The 25,281-nt window shown below is 29.9% G+C and overlaps 1 protein-coding gene across 1 annotated transcript; it reads right to left on the bottom strand.

Annotated features, from left to right (window-relative positions):
- Positions 1-1,895: 1,895 nt before the first annotated feature.
- On the bottom strand, positions 1,896-23,310 carry LOC113556728 (polypeptide N-acetylgalactosaminyltransferase 13-like). The gene is made up of 10 exons (XM_026961854.1): positions 22,861-23,310; positions 8,285-8,394; positions 7,775-7,955; positions 7,524-7,693; positions 5,623-5,790; positions 5,223-5,551; positions 4,400-4,580; positions 4,194-4,336; positions 2,896-3,198; positions 1,896-2,148 (listed from the first exon to the last, which is right to left on the bottom strand). The coding sequence occupies exons 1-10, from the start codon at positions 23,016-23,018 to the stop codon at positions 2,017-2,019; spliced, it is 1,875 nt and encodes a 624-aa protein (XP_026817655.1). The 5' UTR covers positions 23,019-23,310; the 3' UTR covers positions 1,896-2,016.
- Between the last annotated feature and the right edge of the window lie 1,971 nt (positions 23,311-25,281).

Genomic DNA, 25,281 nt, shown 5'->3' with positions numbered 1-25,281 from the left:
ATTTATTTTATTAATTTGTTCATAACTTCGCCAGCTGTTAATTTCGAATCTTTGCGGATATACATCATATTATAGCTATATCATTAACGCATAAGCATAAGTTATGTGAAAGGAAACCATTGTATAACTATTAACATAAATTTAATATTTAAATTTCAAAGAATATGTTGAAATTTTAATATAATTAAAATTAAGAAAAATTACATTCACGATACAAAATCATTTACTTAGATTAAATTATAGAGTTGTTAGTATCATTAATTATATACTAGTTGGGTACCGTTATCGCCAAATTTAATAATACCTATAGATAATATAAATTGTATTTACTATTTTATTTACAATTTAATATAATACGTATACACATTGCACATTTATATAGATATAATATTTATACTATATAGTGTTGTTTCCATGCCTGACAGTCAAAAAATCAGAAAATAAATAACAATGAATTGTGTGCATTAATGTGGTTCGCGAGTGATGGTAAGAAAGTAACATAATATACACAAAGAGGTACAGTGACTGCAAGTAACCAAATAATTGCCTAAACGCAACTCCTTAAAAATGACACGTTTGTAGGGGCCTTAATATAAGTAATTTTCGAAGGCCTGCGTATGATGTAAATGTGTGCATAGTGATTAATTTGCGATAACTATTAGTATTTTGAAGTCAATAGGACGATAGTTGGCAGGATGAGGGGATCAATTAAAGTAGGATTAATGTACATTGTGTAGTGATAAATCATTAGTGTTTGCGATTGAAATGTAAAAGAAATTGTGCACACACCCGTTTCAAAAACGCATTACATAAATATTAATTACTTTTTTATTTTTTGTTTAAAATTAGTATCAATATTTTACCTATCGAAATAAGTAATAACTAACCCATTTACTTGATAACATTTCTAAAACCTTGGTCGTGACTCGTGAGATTTACTTAAAAACGACTTAATTGCATTTTTTAATTAATATTTTTTCTTCAATCTAATCAATATTTTTGAATTCTTAATTTTTGAGAACTTAAGAATTCAATTTAAAAACATAAAAGTCATTTTCAAATAAACTATGACGAATTCAAATATGCTTATAGGTTTTTTTATAACCTAAGCGATTATATTGGGAATATGATAGTCATTAGTCGGTACACTTGGCATAGGTTATGTCTATTTTTGTAAAAATCATAGTCAAAATAGAATTCTCTATTTCTATATTATACGCGAATGTCCATGATATTATTATTATTATTATTTAATAGTCATTTAAATTTGATGTATATACCTACCAATAAATCACCAAATTCAAATTAATATAGCAATTTGTCTATATCAGTTTGCAACAGACTTTCTGATCTTTCTAAATACAATGTCTTTAAAAATAAATTAAATTATATTTAAAATACATTCAGACGGATACAATTGACTATTGATTGTTAAACTTTATACATATTTACAAGTAATAAATTACATTATTTTTTTATAAAGTATTAATATAAAATCATACTTAAAAATTTTCTAAAAACTTAAATTTAAAAATAAAATTGTTATTAATTGATTAATTAATAATGAAATTATGAGACTGAGTACATCATTATAATTATTATCACCCACATTTTTGAACACATTTACATAAAAAAAGAGGGGACGTTCTTATCACTCGATAAGTCAAGTCGATAGTGTCTGTAATAGATAAAAATAAAATTGTATTAATCACGACCATTATACAAACAATAGGTGTGTATAATATAATTAATATTTATTTGTTTACTTAATTAATGTTAAAATTTTATTTTATTTATTTTAAAATCATAAATAAAGTAAAAACAATAATAAAAAAAAAAAAAAAAATTAAAACAACAATTATATTAATATTATATAAAAAGAATCAAAAAAATTGTTTAGAAACAAAATCCAACAATTTTACAGGAACTTAAGACATCGTATAAATAATTGACGACTGTTAAATAATATGATTACTAATTTACACAAAAGATAGTTTAACAGACGGGTGCCTATAGTTATCTCCACGGAACTTGTTCAAAAATCCATTTCTGACTAGCATGATCAACACAGCTTTTGAGCACGACACTGGATTCGCCGGTTGGCAAGTCCAAACACAAGTCGGTGTGTATGTGAACCAAGTTCATAGTCTGAAATTGTACAACAATTATATAAATAGCTAAGATCGAGGATTTGGATACCTGATCTAGAAGTGTATTTATGCAAGACTGTGAAATCCTATGCTATATAATAAATAACTGCTATAACTGCAGCTGAATATTATACAATTCAGTCCCATCCTAATTTTATGGTAACATTGAATCTAGTGTTTTGTATATTATTCACAAATCACAATAACTATTAGTTTTTTCATAAGTTAGTTATATTATTTTGTAAGCTTAAATAAAAATGAAAGACTACCGAAAACGGTAATAAAAATTCAATACGATATAAATTTGTAAAAAAAAATTATTTTTAATGTTTATCAATAGAGTTGAATAACAAAGAAAAAATTACTATTAATTTTATTTACAAATACTACCAAACACTTTTGTAACTTTAACGATATAGAAACATTTATAATATATATAAATATATACATTTTATAAATAGTATTTAATTGACAATTACTATACTATTGAAAGGAGAAACATAGGTACTAGTTTTTGGGAATTCAATTTATAAATGTATTTTTCACGTCTTGACGTCCTAATTATTATTGATGTTCAAACCATTATTATTATTAATATTGTATTATTTAATTGTATGACTTCCCCCCTTCTGAAAACATCTAGGCTATTAATACAGATTATACAATTATTTGATTTATTGAGTTGCTCTAAATCATTTTGTTATGTAAGTGAAAAATGATCTGTCTACCCTGGGAATAAGCTCACCTCGGCATCATATTTCCATCGCTGTCTTTTTTGACCTGTACAAGCGACAATCCGGACTTTCAGTGCAATTTCATTGAGTACCTCCAGCTCGGGCGTGTCTAAACACACAGACTCGTCGGTCATCAGAGACCCCGACCACACGCTGGAGTCCAGCCCTTCGTCTGGGGCCATAACGAACATGAGTGACAGGGACGCACGACCCTGAACGTTGCATCCCCTTATTCCAACCGGACCCATGGGCTGATTCAGCGAACCACGTCCAGACGGTTTTTCCAAACAACGATTTGACAACATGTGTTTGATCTAAAACGAAAACATCATGTATCATACCTATATTTGTTACATTTTATCAATCGGTTCCATATAATATCACACGCCGGTTTTAGATCTATTTTAAGTACTGAGAATAATAGTCATAGTTCGAACCTATTTTTTTTATATTTGTTGTTTAAAAACCTAAACATAATAAATCCACCTTTGTCCCTTCACTAAATTCAAATCCTAGTATCACGATTTCTAATAATATTTAAATAAATTAGTTTCTATTAATCTTTATGCGTGTACATTTAAAATACGATAAAAACAACAATTAATAAATAAAAGTAAAATTTAAAAAAATACATACATTATGCATCTGTAGTTACTAAACAGACCTGAATAAGAACGCTATGATAAACAATAAACTTAAAAAAAAAGAATAAAAGAAATTATGAAATCTATTTTAGTGTTTGGGTATGAGAATAGTCTGAATTAAAGTTGCAATTATAACATTTCCACATAAAATATGTTTAGGTTGAATTAAAACGAGTTCATAACAGAAAGTAAATGTAAGAAATTAATTCAATTCTTTAATAGAAGAATTGAATTAATTAATTTAATTTAAAGAATTTTTTTATAGATAAGTAGATATACACTATTTAAAATGTTAATTGAAGACATACAATTTTTTATAGTTATTACTTTTTGAACAAAAATTATAAATTTAACAAACTAGAAATCATCAAAAAAATATATATACATATATATATGCTTAAAATTAAAAAACTATAAACAGAATAATTATAATAAATAATTTAAAAAAGAAAAATCTTTAATTATTGTTATTAATTAACTTGGAAATTAAACGAGTCATTAAATATTTATTATTTATTTTGAACTTTATTTACCGTACATTAACAAAACAATACTTAATAGTGATAACACCGATAATGTTACAGATACACATTATGTAAGTTAAACCTGACCTTGCAGAGAAGAGAATTTAAAAAATTAAAATACAACAAAACCAAAAATATTACCTTGCCAAAAAACCTTTTATCAGTTGGCATAAAGTGTTCAGGCCACACGTTGTCTAGGTACCATTTAAACCCTTTGCACTTCAAACGGTCTCTAAGCTCTAACCTTGTCCTTATTTGCTGTTCATCGCGATACTTTTCCGCCTCTAAAAACACAAAAAACAAACCGTGGTTAGAACCACCGATTACACTACAATTTGCCAACTTACCAGGGTTGAATTTGAAGTAAAACTCCTGCCATTCGTCCATCCAAACCAACGCAACGCGAGCCAAATTTGTGTACAGCACATGAGACACGCCTCCGGGGAATGTATAGGGAGATGATTTCCGAAATACGTGCCCGACATGAGAACACGGTGCTATTTCGATGCTGCCGCCGCATTGCCAAACCTGCTCACCAATGACGATACAATTTTATAATGATTTTAATATTATTATACGTTTTATCAACCAATATCCAATACACTTCAGGAAGTTTTGTATTAAAAAGAATAAATCGCGGGTTTTATAACAAAATATTTATAAAACTAGATCAGTCAATTCAAAAAACCCGGAATTAAAACGAAGTACCCAAACGTTATTATTTAATATTTTACGAAATACTACATGATCAATTAAATGATATATTATGTAGTGTGTAGCACAATAAAAAAATTAAAATTAAAATCACAAAAATCAGGTCAATATTACAAAGTATTACAAAATTAATTTATAATTTTAAAAAATACTCTAAGACAAGACTCAATGACTAGTGCACACAAAATATTTAATTATCATATAACATTTATCAAAAAAACATATAATAAAAATAAATAAATGTGCGTAATAATCATAAGAAAACTCAGCAGATGTTTTTTTATAAATGTTTAATAGTTTTAATTCATTAATTTATTGTTTATACAAAAAATTTAAAAAAATATCTAAAAATTGTTTAAGCATCTCTAATAAATATTTATAATACTTAAATTTTATGAGCCCTGAGGAGGTGCAACAATTATAGATACTGTCTTATAGAAATCCCGTCATACCTACCCTGAATGAGAGCTCTAAATTTTCTCCACCCCAAATCTCCATCTTTTCGTCATAGCCGCCTAACTCGAAAAAATATGACTTATCCATGGCAAACAACCCTCCAGCCATCGCCGGCGTCCTGAACGCCTGAGTGATATCCCGCTGCCCCTTCATTATGTCGGGTGTAGTCCGCGTGTACCACCGGAAGTGCAAGTCCCAGTTGAAAGCTCCCCAGTGCAGTTCGAAACTTCTAACGTAGGCAAACGTTTCGTCACTTATGATGTCAATCACAGGGCATACTACGCGTTTTCGGTCCTCGGCCACTCGACTCACGAGGGCTTCTAGCCATCCTGAAAAAAATTAATAAACGCGTATACAAACTATGGCAAAAAAAACATTAATTGTATAATAAACGGTTTACCCAAAGTGCACTCGCAGTGTGCATCCAAGAACACCAATATTTTTCCCTTCGCTTGCCGGGCTCCCATTAGACGCGCTTTTATCAAACCGACCCTTTTCGGCGAACGTATTATCCGTGTTAAGACAGGTAATTTAGAAACGTAATCGTCCAATTCTTTTTCCAAAAATTCTAGAACAAAATAATAATTTTAATAGTAGTATATATTATTATAATACACCAATGACTAAAATATTTTGACGACTGTAATTGTTAAAAAAAACTTATCCCTTTATAGTTTTAGTAACGTATCCGATTGAAAAACCATCGATATAAACCTTGTTCGCTTACTGTATATTATATGAATTTTCAGAACGACTTGGTTTTTCCACCCATTTTCATTAATTTAATAAATAATAATTTACTAATTGCATAACATAAAAAAAAATGTGTAAAAAATCCTATTATTTCCATTTTACATTATTGTAGATAGTTATTACTTATTATTATCAATATAATACGTCTATCGAGAAAAATTTAAAACAATATTTAATAGGTCCAAAATTTTTTTTTTAACTATTATATATTTTATAACCGAGCCCAACAAACATTTTGATTCTGGACATACCTCTGGTAAAACGTAAATACACATAAAAATAGCATAAATTAAAGACATAAATCCGATCCATTCTACCATTTCGAAGTGAACCGTTGCCCAAATAAACATAGAGTTTAAAATAATAAATATACATCACATAGGACGCACAAAGTATAAAACTATAATCAAAAAAGAAAATATACGAAACACGATTATTTGGTTTAAAAGATAAACAAGACAATATACCTATGTAATTTTAACATAATTCTACAGACGATATTAAAAATGTACGTTAATAGTATAGTGGTTGCAATATTATTATTGTAGTAAAATATGTAGTGATAGAATACACCCTAAGGCGCCAAGAAGGTACATCGTTTAATTCCACACTTATACTTATCAAAGAATAGTTTTAAATGAGAGAATTTTTTTAGTAAATCTGTCACGACAATTATGTTTGTTCCGTTGGATGGCACATTGAATTGGTTTATATTATACTTGACGAGAGCCAATTTAATCAATTGTCATACTGTTACATCTTTCTTCCCTGAGGTTAATGTACCTATACTCAATAGCTGATTTACATAATACGAATCGTATTAAACCTAAACACTACTGCAGGCCATATCGTGAACTCCTTGTCGAGACTCGAGTGCTGTTATAATCATTTCGATTACGAGTAGGAAGGTTTTTATTTTATAATTTTGGCAATCATTCACTAGTAGTTCGAGCTTTTTGCTTAATGACAGTCATAAAAATACGATTGTATATCACGTATATATGTATACATAATGTACAATACGATATCCACAAAATAATAATATAGGTACCCAATTTCGATCGAAATCAATACATTGTTCGTCTATTTTCAATTATTTCTTATGAAACCTAAAGCATTTATGGTAATATCTAATTATTTTCAGCAAAGTGAATATACATTTGATACACTACTACTACGTGACTTTAATACGATGTATATTATTATTATATGTTTAAATGAGTATTTGAAGAATATGCCCATAGAAAAAATCCAATCTACCCGATTGTGTATTTAATACTAAATCATAATAAATTATAGATAGGTACTGCTCGTCTACTCATTTAAGTTACTAATAAACCTTAGACGTAAGCGTGTTTGTAATAAATAAATAAACTTTAACATAACAACTTAAATACTGAAATCAAAATAATAAATGCATGGTTTTATTTATCAAAATGTTGACTTAGTACCCATGCCATATAATATTATTTTCAATAGATTGCCCTTCAAAAATATCCGATGTGTTGAATTATATAGGTAGGTATGTCGTAAAGGTGTAGAACATACTTCGAGTACTGGCGTCGTCGACTAGAATGATCTCGTTCAGCAAATATTTTGGTGATCGATCAATAACGCTCTGGACCGTTCTCATTAACGTCGACCAAGCCTCGTTGTGGAAAACAATTATTACGGTACTAGATGGAAGCTTATCGATATCAATTTTTTTCAGCCTACATCTGTAAAGTATTATACATATAGTACCTATCGGCTATTAAATTTTACGTTGGATGACCACGAACGCTAGAGAAGATAATTACGATTTTTTTCTGACGTCCGGCAACGACCTGTTCAACGGTATACGATCACTGGCCATCAGGTTGAACCTGTTAATTCTGTATAGTTTCTGCATCTGTAAGGACATATGAGGCGGTATAATGACCGGATTCCCATCGCGTCCTTCCTTTGGTTTTGGGTCGAACATGTTTCGATTGAGTAACTCTATGGAAAAAATAAATTGATCACGTATAAAATAAATATAAGAGAAAATAGTAAAATGAAAAAAACCACGCGATAATATTAAAAAACACATTTTCCAAAAAATATTCACAACACATTAGCCTTTTTATTTTTAAGGATTAAAATCATACAAGAAAAAAAATGTCACGGCCAACGGTTCATTTCACAGTAAAATTACAGAACCATTACGAACTTAAATAGGATATGGCTAGTTAATATAGTTGTGTATTATGTACTCGTATTTTAACATTATTCGTTATAAAAGTGTAAAGGAAATAATATACCTATTATTATAGTTATTATTTATTTACCATCGGTAAGATTCGCACTTGCCCCCGCGTTGTTAACGTCTCCCAAATAATGGCCAACGACTACATGCAATCCTTTGTGATCAATAAATTCTTGTTGGTCTCTTTTTAATCTGTAACATACATCACAAAAATGTATTAATGTTTTATAGTTGGTGCGAATTTCAATAATTTGTTATTCAGATAAATATAGTCTAATAATATTCAATATTTTGTATTTCACATTATGAGTAGAGTATAAAAATAACCATTCACGTTATTATTTGATAAATACAAGTACCTACTTAAATAGAAGCAAAAAAAATAATTATACAAGAATAGGGATGAACTTTGATGTTAAACGCAATACAAACGTTTTTTTATTAAGTAAGACAAGTATTTTTTTAGTATCTTAAATTATACTATATTTGGTTAGGTACTATAAGATTTAAAAATATTAACTTAAGTTTTTTTTAGCAATATTACTCAACAAAATATTACAGCTCAAAATTTATTAGAGATAATATGTGAAATTACAAGGGTTATATTTACTATATAATATATTTTAATTTTCATAAATTAGTTAGAATGTAAATATTAAGATACATTATACAACCTGAATAAATGTCAATTAAAGTTCTATGAACAATAAATTAAATAATTATAAGTTTTTAATAGAAAAATATTTAAGTAATTTGTATAACTTTTATACAATTATTTCAAATATCTTCTTCGTTATTATTCATTAAAAGTGCAATAATTATAGTCTATACCTAGCTCATTACAGAAACTTAATAAAATAAAACATTAATTGATATCATACACCTGATTTAATAACTTAATAATTTTTATTCATTTTCCGATGTTGAATCAGACACAAGTGTGTTCCCGCATGTTCATAAAATCTAATTAATCAAATATTAACATTTTATGTTGCATATTTGAGATTTTAGGAACAATAAGTTTATACTTATTTATATTTTCATGCAGTTTTCTGTGCATGTTTAAGTCATTTTTTACGTTAAAAAACAAAATGACTATTATTTATTCAAATCGCGATCGTAAAAACTCAAACTATAGTTAAACGTAGCCCATAGGTACATACCTGTAGGCCATATACAGTTTTCTTTCAAAAACAAATTTTAACTACATTTAAAAACATTAATAATTTTAAGTTAGTTTTCGTCTGCCAGACCAATCGGAGATCACATAAATTATTAACAAGTATAAAACGAACAGAATAAATGTGTTTTCTGTAATAAAACATACACAATTCGCTTTTGTATTTTTTAAATTATCAATCGTGGTTCGATAGTTTTGCTGACAGTAAACCCGTACAAATTACAATCAACAACAATGGGTTGGAAAAACACGATGAAAAAAGTGGAAATCATTTTTAAAATCGCCATTAAATGTATTTATCTCAAAAACACTCCAAGCGACCAGTACGTGTGTACCTATAGATACACGACTTCTACGCCGTTTTGCTCGAATAACTTTCAAACTGTACACAGTGCTAACACATAAATACATAACTACTCACATTTGTTCTATACACTGCACTGCGCCGACACAAAAAACAACGAGGCATCGTTGACCGCTCATGTGGTACGCGATTGTTTTGGTCATAATTTTTTAGGTCCCACGTCCAAACATAATATTACACATATATATTATTTATTATATAAAATTATATAAAGAGTAATTACATTATACGACGTCTTCTTCGCTTTCGTCGTTATGGTTGGCGACGACTGCAGTTGTACCTGTATCACTTGTATACTATGACGTGCTACGATATTATACCCAAGTCACTCGGGTGGCAAGTCTGTACAGAGTGTTCCGTTTAAAAATACCATACTCATTTTCTAAGTCAATTTTTATATTTGTTTCTAAAATATTAGATTAAATAATTTAATTTGAAGTATTTATAGCATTGGGTTTTGTGGTGAAACTCTAATCCTTAAAGATCTTATGAATTTTCTCATAATATTTTTAATGATTACCATACTAAGTTTTCTAATCAAAAGCAGAATACAAGTTAAACATGTTGATGTATCAGATATTTATTTTATCATAAAATAAACCATGACCCAAAAACACAATAATCACTTACAATACTTACATAATATTGAAAATATTCGATAAATAAATAATAATTTTCTACAAAACGGATGTAAGTACGCAGAATTCCATCATGTTAATGACATAAGAATTAATAATAAACCTATGAAATAGGTCCTTGGTATTAAATAAATGATTCTCTGTTCACACACTTATTATACATTTAAAGATAATATAAACAAAGTATCAGAAAATAACTTTTGAGGGCCATTGCTTGTCTAAATTTTAAACATTTACTAATAAAAAAAATAAAAGTTAATAAATAAGCATTTTTATTTTTTAGAAGTGTTATGAAATTTAAAATATAGATTATCTTAACTAAAAAATAAAAAACTACTGACAATTAAACATTTAAAAAAAAGTAGATTTTTTCGTAAAAAGTTAGTGTTATCATCTATAAAAACAACAACTAACAAGGTATATAAAAAATTTATTTTGACACGTAAAATGTATTAAGAATTAAAATTTAGCCATATAATCAGATCAGCCCACATATTCAGGCTACAGTTAATATAGTAGTTATAACCTACATTAAACGGTCTGCAGCAATGCGATGACCGCAAGGCCGTGAATAACGTACTACGCGTCATTAGGAAATGAGGATAAAAAATAACAAAGTAACATCATAATAATAATAATATGCAATAACTTGTGCGAATTCGGGTCGAATCAGTTACAATAGTCGCGACTATGACGACATGACGTCCAGTCATAATAAGTATACTATACCTACATGAGCTGTGCTCCACTGGCCATATTATAATACACCTAAACGACACAATTTTATTTAATACTTTGTTATCGCCAATAATTTTTCATCTACTATTTCCGTTTCGAACCGCGAACAAAGTGAGTATAATAACGATATACGATGTTTCGCGGTGGAGCCTATTTCCGTTTTTCCTGTACATTGTATTTACGCGACTGCCGAAAGAAACCCGATACAAAATATTGCGGGATATCTGCCATTCTGCCCGCACGGCAGACCGACGACGCGGTTTCCACACGAAAACCCCGTTTCGGGAAGACCGGAATCACTGCACCGGTGCAAAAGCAATATATTATTATAATGATATGTATAGCGGCGCTGCGGTGTGCCTATATACTCATCGAACAATGAACGTTGCGGTATCGTGTCTCGTACAACTACTGTCGTGACGTTGGTTCCTATACCGCCGCCGCCGCCGCCCCCGCCGTCGATCTTTTGTCTCCGATTGATTATATTATATTACAGTGTAATGTATAAGTATATATACCTACCAACAACAATGATAACTACAACCGTGGTCGATCAATGTATATTATCCCTTTCATCCGTACATTTATAGCGGTACCTATATTATATATATATATATGCTATATGCGTTACGGCAGGCCATCGGCTAGATCAACGACGACGTAGACGACAGCTAGGTAACCACGAGGTCATACTGCGCGTAACAGGTATACGGTTAGGTTACGCAGTGCACGGTTTTCTTGGATATTTCACACGAACGCGTATGGGTTTCAAACACGAAGTCACCGCCGTAGAACTCGTTTGTCATACAAAACCAAAAAGAAAAAAAAAGAAAACCCCATATGAAATAGTGATTCTGTATATACCTACATGCGTACAGCATCGATAATATTATTGAATACGACGCATCCGTTTCGGTGTGTCTACGTATATTATTATCCGCGCCAACGACCGCTTTACGAGCCATTATACATTACGCTGTGCTACGTCTGCAAATGAATGTGTGCGAGTAGAACGTACGTAATAGCAATATTATTATAAAAGTATAAAGTGTACGACGGCTGAAAACATCGTCGCACTTATTGCTTCCCTGACGATATAATATCATAGGATAACAATAACAATATAAAATATTATAATAATAATAATACATAATGTTCCACTCTCGAGACACAATATCTACGATTCGGATGCACGCGCTCTGCGCAACGCGTGCTAAATTGAACTTAGACACGAATAAGACACAATACGAGTATTATTGTATTAGCTCGTGTACACTACGATTATAATCCAGTCATCCTACAGACGTTCTAATATATTCGGTACACATCACGCCGACAAACGACAGTTCAATACGAACACGTGTACCGAAACGGATTAGTGAACCAATACCCGTTCGACTTATATAGTACTACATTAAATGATAATATCAATTCAGAGTATACGCGGTAATCACATATAATATGATAATATAATATCATCAATAGATTTATCATTCACATGCGGCCTACGGATGTACTGTGATATACTGTTCTGTATCGTACGTCTAAGTGAAATACGACATTTTGCAGGTTTCTCATACAATAAGGGGTAAGCCACGGCCACGCTCACTTAAGCTGAGTTGCCAAATTTTCAACACGCGATTAAAATATCAACCTATTAGTTAATAAAAACCACGATACTAATCAATCCAAACCAATTGTTGACCGCAAGTCCGCAACACCAGCCACCCCTTTCCATTACTGATTACATCTCCTGCTCGTGGTTGACGATAGTCCTGTGCTATCAATTTGTTCGGTACTGTCATGTACAGTTATTTTATTACCACTAATTATTAATTTTACGAAATCCCGTGAAAGTCAATTTTATTGAATTGTTCGAACAATTTTGTAAAACTTGCATAGCAGATTGATACATATTGTATCAAACATAATATTTTTAATCTTTTCTTCCCCCTCCTCTGTTAACTAAAGCCAAGATTGCATCTGTCAAATTTAAGTGACCAACAAGGTTTTAAAAAAAAGTTCGTTTTACAACCAAAACTTAAAATGCATATTATATATGCGAACAACATCATCATTACACTTAATAAACACAATATAATGTAATTTGTTAGTTCACAATAAAATAATATTGGCACGCAATTTATCAACTAGGCACAAGGTTAAGGCGAGTATGAAACATAATAATTCATTATAGGCGTTCGCCAATTCGTAGAGGCTATTATAATGTATGTATAATCATGGCGAGTTTTACATCCAAAATTAAACCCATTGTCACAGCATGAGTGTAAAACACTTGACAAAATAAGAGAAGGTATAACGGCACTAATTATTTAACGCCACGATTACGAATGCTATGTCTAAGAAATGATACCCATCCAACATCCTACGCGTCTTCTACGATCTCCATAAATCATGTTAATCTACACACCATATTCGGCACAGTGTGATTTTCTATAAGAGTGTTATAATTGAATTTTCGATTAAAATTTCCTACTTCAACTAAACCACACGATACGATTCTTCGCCGGCAGTGATATGATGTGACGTTAAATGTCAAAACAAAAATGTTACTGTGGCTAAAAATAAAAGCAACTTTAACCTAAGAATGAAAAACCATGAATCCAAAAATGATAATATATTATAAGTGTTATGGTTTCTCTCCTAGGGCTTTCTGACACTTAATTACCGTGCACAACTATGGTTTACTGTAGTCACGAGTCTTCCGACTGCCAGAACCCTATAGGTATATATTATTTAGTCACGATTTTCCGTGTTAATTAATTGTCGGTTGCACTGGTTAAGTACTACGTACAATTTAAAAGTTATAGTTGCCATAGATCAGTTGCATAATAATCATTTGTCTTGTATAATAATCAGATACTCGGCGCAGATATAGATACAAACTGTATACAGCAATCATACATCATTCGCTATTATTCGGATTAATAAATTATGTATTATGTATAGCGTTTTTATTTTAATAAGAATATGAAGCGTTTTCGTGTAAAACACTATGAGTAAAATAATAATTAGCTTATACCACCGTGTCCATTGACTCGGATATTTTTATTATTTGATGCATATTATAATTTATTTCAAAACGCTTACACGTTTCTAGATTTTATCTTCATAACTATATGGATATATATAGTATATATTATATATACATTTTACTTTACTAATAAATAAGAATTGGTTTTTGTCCAGTAACCACCACATATTATAACTATAATATAAAAATATTGTGTAATGAGATTTTTCCATTTATCAGATTGAATTATGTGAATTTTAAAACAAGTCTATGAATCACAATTAGCTATCTTTTAGACTAACCTAAACCAACCATGACCATACTTAAAGTCTATCTCCATTACGTACACGTAGGCAGTAGAGGTATACAAAAGTAAATTAGAATTTAAATTTTATTATGTACATACCATTAATAGTTATTATTAATAATATTAATTATTATTATTATGGATTGGCTACTTTAAAAGATAGTAACATGATAAATAGAGATTATTGAAATTTGAAAAATACAATGACATTAAATATTAAGTTTCAAATAAAAAAAAAAAAGATAAACCAAAAGAGTTACTAATTGTGTTGATTTAACTTACTCTCGATTAAATATAAAGTATACTATTAAATTAAAATAATATGAACCTGTAAATTTTAGAAGGTACCGATTTCGTTGCTACATAATATGTTTTTGAATATTTTTTTTCTACAAGATTATAGTAAGTCTCAATTACTCGTATATTGGTATAGGATGAACGAACATAATGTGTTTACAAAATGTACATGAAACTATTACAGAATAGCAGAAATACGATGAATATATATACTTTGAAGATTATACTATACTGAGTCGATACTACAATGTCAATGCCCATCCAAATTGGTTATTGCGGTCTAAACATTGAACCACGTGCGGTCTGGTCGGACGACATCTCCCGTGCACATTATATCCTGTTTACCGTTATAAAATACGCGTATGATCGATGAGAACATATGATTTGCATTTGGCCATTGAAATCGTGTTCAAGTTCGATGATAACACGGTATAGATGACCTAGAATATAGTGAACGGAGCTTAACAAACTAAACAATGTGTATCACGAATCACGACCGAAAGATCAAATAAACAAAAATGTAAACTTAAAGCATTTTACTGAGAATCAAAAATATCTGTTAGGATAATTTTATCAGCCATTGAAGTTACTTTGGTTATTCGGTTGTATGTTGATGAATCATCTCATAAAATATAGTAATGAAAACAAATCATAAAATCTAAAGCATTGATCAACATATTAGACATATTTAAATCCAACGAGATACCTTCGATTGTCCATACAAAATAAAAAACCATTCCACTAAAAGCGTTAAAAACACATAGTTATCTAATTGAATTATTTTTAATCAGAAACATAATACGCGTAGGTATGTTTAAGTGTCCATTGTTTATTTGGTGTACGTATTTTGTACATTATACTAGAAGAAATAAGATTTCATAAAAATATTTGTTCTATGTATGTTTGACTATACTACAGTTGATAATTTATTATTATGAACCTTTAAAATATTCTGAATACGAAAATTACATATTAAAAAGTAATAAAATAAAATTTCATACCTCCAGAAATTTCTGAAAGTACGTTTAATTATTTAATGACATTGTAGATAGAATATATTATAGTGGTCATTATATATTATTATACATGATAAAAAAATTGATACACCAATTACTGCTATAATGACTTAACAAATTAAGACGTGGTAGAATCTAACTCTAAATATTTATGTTTTAAGTAAACCTTTAATTTATTATGATGAGCACGTGGCATTTTTTTTCCAATATTATACCATATTGGTGTAGTATCATTAGATATAGTTAACATTAGCGACAATATTTATTAATTAATTTTTCAAATTATCATACTTCAAAACCGTTTTAATAATTCCCACTTAATACATATAGTATGTCAATATATATTATATACAGAATTTTACTATATTTACAGCTAATGAATACTATACTTTAAAAAAAATATCATATATATTATATGAGTACTGCGTTCACTGAATGATTAGTATATTATATATATATTGAGAGTGAAAAGAATGTTCAGAGAATTCGAGCGAACTGTTCAGTCATTACATCAAATATAATAATGAAATTCTAAAAAAAAATCGAACGCTCAGTTCTACAAAAGTAAGTTGTTAGAAAACTGCACCGTTCATATAGATAATTGTATAATTTTGTATGAATAACCTCGGCAGGCCATTGTCCAAAACAAAGTGATTACGCTCGTGAGGATAATCACATTTCCAGTCATGATATAATGGATCATCTTAGTGACGAATGACCATACAACAAAAACTCAGCTATAACTAAAAATAATTTTTGATTGCATCAAATGTCATCAAAATATTTCAAACCATGATTTTTGAAATGTTTTATATGTTATGACGTTGCTAAAGTTTTTAGAAAAGCTAAACACTTATTACATTTTTTTATATAACTATGGTTTAGAGCTTAAATAATATTTTGGTAAAAATATCTTTAATCCTGCAAAATCACATTTATAAAATAATAATATATTAAAAATACCTATGAGTATTTTAATATTTAGTTATTAAAATAAAATTAATTAAAGTTGTCCTTTAATTCTCCAAACTACAGGTACATGTACAATTATTTTCTTTCGTCGCTTTCAATAACCACCAAAATAAATATATTTAAGCAAATCCGTGCAACTTATATCCTGCCTATAATAAATTACATAATATTAATATTATACAGACGACAAACGAACGGATGCTGTATACCTCGACTTGTGATTTAATTTTGTTTAAGCACATATTATATTGTATGTTTAAGCGAAATAAATAGCCGAGCGCAGGTGCGTAATATACACCATAAAACGTATAGAGTGGGCACTTCCAGTGAAAGGGAACAACTGATTGTAAACATAATATAAATAATATATACGTAAACGTACCTACGCTCGTATATGGTCTCTATCGTTTTTAGGATGACGTAAGACATAGCCAATATGTAAGACGTATAGTTAGTGTATTTATATTTACCGATCTCGCATGCAGAAGTAAACAATAACCGTCACAACTATGAACTAGGTGATTATTTTAACAGTAAACACCCATTATCTCAAAAAGTATTAACTTTTTTGAAAATATGTTTATACAGCGACAATATTACTAATGAATTATAAAATTCAATTTATAATAACTTAAATTAGTTATAAATAAGAATTTAAAGTTTGTTTAAGCGTAGTAGTAATCCAATTTTTTTCGAAGTATTTATAGAGATACAGGGCACCTCTACCCCACTCATTTAACTTTAAATAGTACTAATCGTTCGGAAATATTGATTTTTATACAACATAATTCTCGGACAAATATTTCACATAGGAATACGGATTAAAAATGTATGTTTATACATAATATTTTCAAAAACATTAATACTTTTCAAGATAACGATGATGAATTTTTACCGTTAAAAGAATCATCCTGTATATATAATAACTACACATAATTTTACAGTATCAATACTTTGCTGAATATGTTGTTTCCGGCTGTTCAACACCGCAAAGAATAAAATGGAAAATAATAAAATCTTATTATCCTATTTGTTTATACACGCGTGCATATTGCATAAGAATTACAATCCAACGCCTTTGTTGTCGCTCATATAGAACCACACTATCCTCTGACATGTATTTTATACGTACGATTATAATAATATTACACAAAGTGATAGGGGCAATCCTTTTTCCTAAGTAAACGGTGTCTTCCTTATTTTATTTTATCGATTCTAGCACTGAATATTCGACATGCCAACATGTACATTCGTTCATTCGTTTCACAAGAAGATATAAAAATATAATATCGAATCGCTTCCGATGTTACCGAAACAATAGTAGTATAACAAATCATCACCGAATCCGATCCGAGAATCTCGGCGAGTGTACGTCCTATATTATATACGCGACTAACAAAAAAAAGCATCATACATTTTGCGTTTACTTGCCATACCTTTGTAATATTTAATATTTAGATTTTTGGAGATATAAAAAACAAAATTCCTATCGATTCGGCTTGCGCGTCGAATCGGTAGATTTAAATGTCCGCGAGCGGCACGCGCTCGCACGCAAACAACAAAAAATTAAACGGTGGCAAAAAAAACCCCATGATGAGATCACGTACGTGCATTATAATATATATATATATATATATATATAATAAATTATAACATATAACATATAAAATACCGTATATTATTATGACTGTTAAAATTGAAATATTTGCACCCGCGCCCTCCCCGCCTCGGAAGCTATGGTCGTGTTCCGGGAGTTTTTCTTTATACACCTTTATACAGACATTATAATAGACCGAACGGGAAGCGAATAAAATTTAACCGATTTTTCAAGGACTGTCGTCTAGGAAGAATAGCAGGATGATGAGGAGGGGGAGGAGGATGCGAACGACCTGCGGGCGATGCGCTACGATTGGTAATTGAAACCCGGATCGGCATTACTCGTATTGTTATTTATTGCCTATACCCCGCGAGCACGCTGCATATAATCGTTTTCGCGGTCTATATGCCTTACACGCACTATTTTTCGTTTTCTTTTTTTCGACGCATGCAATTTGGACGCACCGATTATAACGACTGCGCACTTGTCGACGGTTTCCCGCGCGGAGTAGGTGTACGAACGGTACGTACATCATCTACCTATTCGGCTTGCAATAATAACAGACGTGCGACAACGTGATAATCGGCGGGGGCTGCAGATTTTTTCGAATTGCTCTGGCCATAATATTTTTGTTATTAGATATTATTTATCTTGCCACCGCATCCTCGCGTATAATGTACGTGTGCGATGCTACAGTGTAGCGCGTCGTACATACGCGCACGTCCAAAATCCAATAAGCAATAACTGCGTTCACGCGCAAAATTACGTCGGATCGCGGAACGACGTTTTCACAACTCCCACAATATTATTATTAATAATAATAATAATAATAATATAACGAACTATGACGTCGAATCGAATATACATGTACAGTGTAGGACTGACTATATATAATAAACTGCAGATTCCACGCGGTTATATTACCACCACACCCATTATTGAGGTTTCGGTGAATAATTTATTTTATTTTTATGGTTTCTGAATAAACATATATATATATATACAAAATTGTATTACTAAAGATTTACGTGCGAGACAAATACTCCGCACAACTCGACAGAAATATTAAACCCAGACTGTTTAAATTACCGAAATTCAAAAAATATAGCTACCGAGTACCAACACCAATCTTCATCAGTTGTTCGTATACGTATACTATTATGTGTGATAATAATAACATAAAATTATGTTAATCCGAAATCCTGCACTTTGACACGTACGCCGCAAAAATGTATTACCGTCTGGCAGAAATACAATATGACAATAACTTTGTTCATGTACAAAAATCTACAACTTGACTGGAACATGAATCATTGTCAGAAGTAAAAACATCAAACGGAAACATTAAATAAAAAAAATTAAGCGAATTATTAACAGTTAATTTTTTTTTATAATTAAATGTTTTATTTTTCAGTATTCGCATTGTTTTTGAATTTATATTGTTCAGGGTTCTCGCGAAACGTGACATCAAAACTGTTACATTTAATTACAATTAAAACCAAACAATGTATTTTATTTAATCAAACAGTTACTCTGCTATAAACAAGAACCAATTAGTAGATTATTGTACAATCAGGATATTTTTTAAACTTTTTTCACTATACGTATATCTTTAAATATCTTTGGGTTTTTGTTTTAAAAACACTACGAATACGAAGTCGTTTTGGGAAATTTAATTTTGAATTTATACATTTTATTTTAATGGCTGCATACTAGTTGCGGTCGCTGCAATTGTAGGTAATGTCTAAGTTGCGGTCACAGCAAAGACTGAGCTTTTACACTGATAATAAAATGAGTTAAAAATTTATAATTGAAATTATATATTAGTAGTATGATATTATAATGAGTACTTAAAAAATTTAATTTAAAATTTGAGCTGAATAAGTAATCCAATTTGAAAATTTTGTCGATATGTACAAGTTCCATGCTTTCATATTAGAGTTAACTTTAGAGCTATTAAATACCATTTGATGTAAGTTTATACTATATAGTAATCTTAAATGATTATTAACCGTCACCATAATTTTTTAACTGAAGTCGATCACTATTGTTTTTGAAATATAATAATACTATACATTTAAGAAATATTTATATATTTTTGTGCTTTTATCTCACTATTGAGTTATTAAAGTGCAAACAGTGACCGCAATTGATAGATAACCTTTTAATTGGTTGACCGCAACTAGTACGTAATTTTTGATTTTGACCGCAACTAGTAAACACAGATTTTAATTATCAAAATCTAAAACTATCAAAAAATGTATAAAATAAGTACAGTTATTTTGAACAAATTCAAAACTTTATAAAACCGTCTAATCACTTTACTCGTCGTCCTTTTAAATAAACTTACAGTACACTTTCCATAATAGTCACTATTTTCAATATCAAATCTTGTATTCACAAATCTCATTAAAAATATCATTATCTATAATGCTATATTTAATTGCATTGCAATACTGTGTATTTAAGAACTGTGATCTATTTTTATTGCTCTTTTAATATTATTATATTAGTTTTATGCTATATTATGTTATATGTTATTAAACTTGTAAGAGCATTAATTTGCTGAAACATTTTTAAAAATAAATAAGCGCATAAAAATTAAATGATTTTTGCATTTAAAATTATTTGAACCGTGAACCGGATAACTGGAATACATTTTTCCCCTATCTTAGTGACTACTATTAAAACTTGAGTTGCATTGTCTTTTTTTGCTACACAATATTATTATTATTATTATTCCAGCGGCATCGATCTCCTCTTTTCCCATCGGGACAACGACCGGATGAAATCATTCAACGTGAAGGCTTGACTGAATTTTACCGCGTGCTCGCATAGACACAACGTGCATAGAGTATAATAATATAGTCAATATTGTGATACACACAATTATTTTTGTCATGACTATGGGTTTAAACTTGAAAATTTTTAATTATATACAATAATCTCTTCGAGCACATTTTGTTGTAATTTGAATACTAATGATACTTTCTTTTTAAACAACAACACTATGATAATTGATAGGTATACTTTACATACCGAAAAAATTAACACAAATATCTGTTGTCAGATAAAATATATTACAAAGTATCTATGCAATAGTTATTCCGATCCCATTTAGTATGATCTTGAATTTCACAAAATACACAAAACAAATTATCTTGTATAATTGTATGTTTTGTAATCATATTTTTTTCTATTCTGTCAAACACATGTGATTTTCCACAGATTATTTACACAATGTATAATAAATATTATACACTTAAGAATATTCGATGAGATTATTACAGAAAATTCTTATGAGACCTATACTATACAGAAAATTAACTGTGCTAAGCGCAATCCCCAATTATATAAACCATTATTGAGAAAGGTATTAAAATTATTAGATGTACACCCGCATTAATTTCGTACGTTTTTCGTAAACAAAATAAACGCGTCTACTTCAATAAAAACATAATTCGGAAATTTTTAAAAAAAAATTATCAGATACACAAATATTGAAAATCAAAAATAATAAGAAACAAGCACCAAATTACATGAAGTAATAGTTTTTTTTTGATTTTTTTGTCACAAAATATTTTGAAGAAAAAACAACTATTGCTTTATAGTAAACTAATTATTTTTCATTTTTTCTATTTATCGATGGGTAAGATTACTTAATATGTAGCTGCCTTGTGTACCTAACATAAAATATTATTTTGACAAAGCTGCTTTCACATCAAAAAACGTTAAAGGAATATTGTTATGGGTAGTAACCATTAGTTACAATTTTATTGATAAAGGTTTATAAGTTTATAACTAATTATTTGTGTCCATGGCTACCATTATTGATTATAGCTAACTACATGGGTAATAATTGAATAAAAATTTCCCATGAACAACATGCACGACAATATTGTCGGAATAACTGCAGAAACGTAAAAATACAACCTATACCTATAGGTGTTTACTTTATCATAATCTAATATTTTGACTAGTTTATATTATCTATTATAGTATATTTAGTTTTTCAAATAAATCATAGGTGTAGTTTAAGTGTAGGTAAAAAATATTGTCTCAAAACGTTGGTATAATCAGTATTTTTATTTCTTGCAATAGGTAACTAGTTATTATTATAAAAAAAAACCGTAACAAAATGTTGATAATGTGATACGAAGAAATCATTGTTTTTTACATGATTAATTCGTATAAATACTACCACCACAAAAGATTGACATTATTATATTACATCTTACCATAATATAATACTACGCAACAATGTCACATTTTCAAATTAGGTATTTATTTAAATTGCTAAGCGGATACCCAACCGGGACCGTATACGGCCAATCTTAAACTAATTCATCAATAACTATTTAATTCATAATAAAGTAAAATCTTAAACAACTATAAAATCCAAAGTATGGATAAATATATCACTAAAGAATACAGGTGTCTTCACTGACAACTACTACTACTTGTATTTATACAATTTATGTATTAAAAATATATACCTTTTACAATAGAACGTACCTTAGAGACACCCAGTCGTCTTCGAGGGCGGCCTGGTCGATAACCGACTCCGCGGGATCGTCGTTTTTCGACCACAGCAACAGACATGACGTGACTAGGATAGCGATCGCCCACGGTAGTCCACGGCGAATCCTTCTGCGGCAGCTCACGACCACCATAATGACGGAGACGAAGACAAATACGATGAAGCTAACTCGGGGCGCATCCCACGCGAACCACCGGACGACTGTGGACGGTGGCGTTAACGTTCAGCTAGATCATTTCAGTGGTTATAATAACATTATTATCGACGAAGGTCTAAGGAGAAAAGTTCGGATCCATCAAAAAATCGAAGTGCAATATTATTACAGAATATCAGACGATGTGCCGCGACAGTACGTACGACAGCGACCGTCGGCGGTCGTGAGGTGAATGAGTAAGAGTAGAAACCTTAACAACCGTCACCGTCGCACATGTTATAACATCTCGATACATGTTATATTTTTATTATTACTATATTCTTTTACCGGTTGCTGTGGTGGCGGCGATGTTGGTGATGGAAGTGGTAACTGGTATATATGGTAGCCTTGACGTAGTCGCGGACGGTGTCTCCGGGCATCCTCCGTCGATACGCGAGAGCGCCATCTGCACAGGTGCGCGTCCACCAGCCCAGGAATCTTTTCGAACCGTCTCGTCGTCGCATTTCAATATGACTGCAACGTGTCTGTATCAATCGCCGAACTCGCGTAATGTCCACTGACTGAATAAAGTGACGATAACAATAATACACACTGATACATAGTATTATTAAAAATTATAATACGCAGATAATTAAAACACCTGTTGCTACTGTCGTGGTCCGTGCCATATCATTACCATTACACATAACGTATAGTGTTTATTGCGTACCTATATGCACACGCGACGGACCAGGTTATCGGATTTTCATTATACATTATGTTGTAATATCGTAGCTATCAGCATCGCTTGAGGATTGGGACTTTTTTGTATAGTTTTCGATTTTGGTGTTGGTTTCTCAAGTTACAGAAAAAAAAATAATTCTGGTTCTACATAGTTAAAGAGAATATAGGTATGCTACTGATTATTTCACCAGAGTTTATTAAAAGGTTAATGTGGACAGTTTTAATGAAATTTCAAGAAAATTACAACTTTTATTGACTACTAAATATTTTGCGACTTAATAAAATACTGTAAACCGTATACATTTATAATTTGTAAAAATGCATATTCGTTAATCCATTTGAAAATATTTAAGCAATTTCAGAATTTAAAATAGCAATGTTTGTTAGTTGATTCCATAAAGTTGCTTAATCGTATTACACACATAATATTGTTTATAAGCTCAGATATGAAGTGTTAATGTGATTTGATATGATTTGTGTTAACGAACACTAAGATACATTAAAAAGAGAAAGAGTAGGCGCCTAACACATCGATATTTTAAACATATCAACACAAATAATTATTTTAATACCTGCATAATATAATAGTTATTCATAGTCGATTAAATTGAATACGTACTGTATAGATATACGGATCAACAACATGGTTGTAGTCTGTAGGTAAGTGTAGGTTACACTGAATACATAATAGTAGGGTATTATAGTAGATAGGTACTACTATTAATACGGTTGAATTGCATTTAAACAAGTACACCTAAGAAAAATATAATTTTAAGTGCCAATTCTTACACTAATATCTTATTTACTACGATTTTAAAATAATTTAAAATCTCTATCAATTACATACATTTTAAGTATAATATTTATATTAAATTGCATAAAAATAATAAAATTATAACTATAATAATAACAAATTATCGTTGTATTATTATTATAGAATGTTTTAATTTAATAATTATATGAATATACGATATTATTAAATTATCATTATTTATAAAATGTGATTTAAAAAAACTACTAAAAGCCTAGGAATATAACATTATAAATATTTCTTAAAAGTTCGAGCTGCTATCGCTAAATAATAAGATAGGAAATCATAAAACACTAATATCTAGGGCTCAGATTTGTCTGAATTTGCAATATTTTCATGTTTTTACTGATTAACACAAGATGTAACATTTCGCGAAAGTGTGATTAAGAATATAAATTCTTTTAGAGCATATTTTAGCATATTTCAACATTTTACTGTTTTAAAAACATGTTTTATAATAAATTCATTTAAGGGTGTTTTTAATATTTTTAAAATATTTCATAACCTTATAAATCGTACGTACAATATCGAAAAAATAATAATAGAAAAGAAGCAATTATTATCAGATTGGACATACATGTGAAAGCAAAATCGGACACATTGACACACACGCAATCACTTGGTAAATTGCCTATATCGAACCCCTTAAAAGAATGTCGTATCCACACGCTCGCGTTTGAATATTGAAACAATGGAACAAATTTGGTA

The sequence above is a fragment of the Rhopalosiphum maidis genome, chromosome 4 (assembly GCF_003676215.2).
Source record: "Rhopalosiphum maidis isolate BTI-1 chromosome 4, ASM367621v3, whole genome shotgun sequence".
NCBI classification, from domain to species: Eukaryota; Metazoa; Arthropoda; class Insecta; order Hemiptera; family Aphididae; genus Rhopalosiphum; species Rhopalosiphum maidis.
The sequence above is the reverse complement of the archived record's forward strand: the minus strand, read 5'-3'. Positions and strand labels throughout refer to the sequence as shown.

Excerpts from the sequence above, each read along its gene's own strand:
- LOC113556728 (XM_026961854.1), bottom strand. The coding sequence starts at position 23,018 with ATGGTGGTCGTGAGCTGCCGCAGAAGGATTCGCCGTGGACTACCGTGG. Across the intron at positions 5,791-7,523 it reads CGACGACGCCAGTACTCGAA|AATTTTTGGAAAAAGAATTG; the intron begins GTATGTTCTACA and ends ATTTTGTTCTAG. Across the intron at positions 4,581-5,222 it reads ATTTAGAGCTCTCATTCAGG|GTTTGGCAATGCGGCGGCAG; the intron begins GTAGGTATGACG and ends ATTGGTGAGCAG.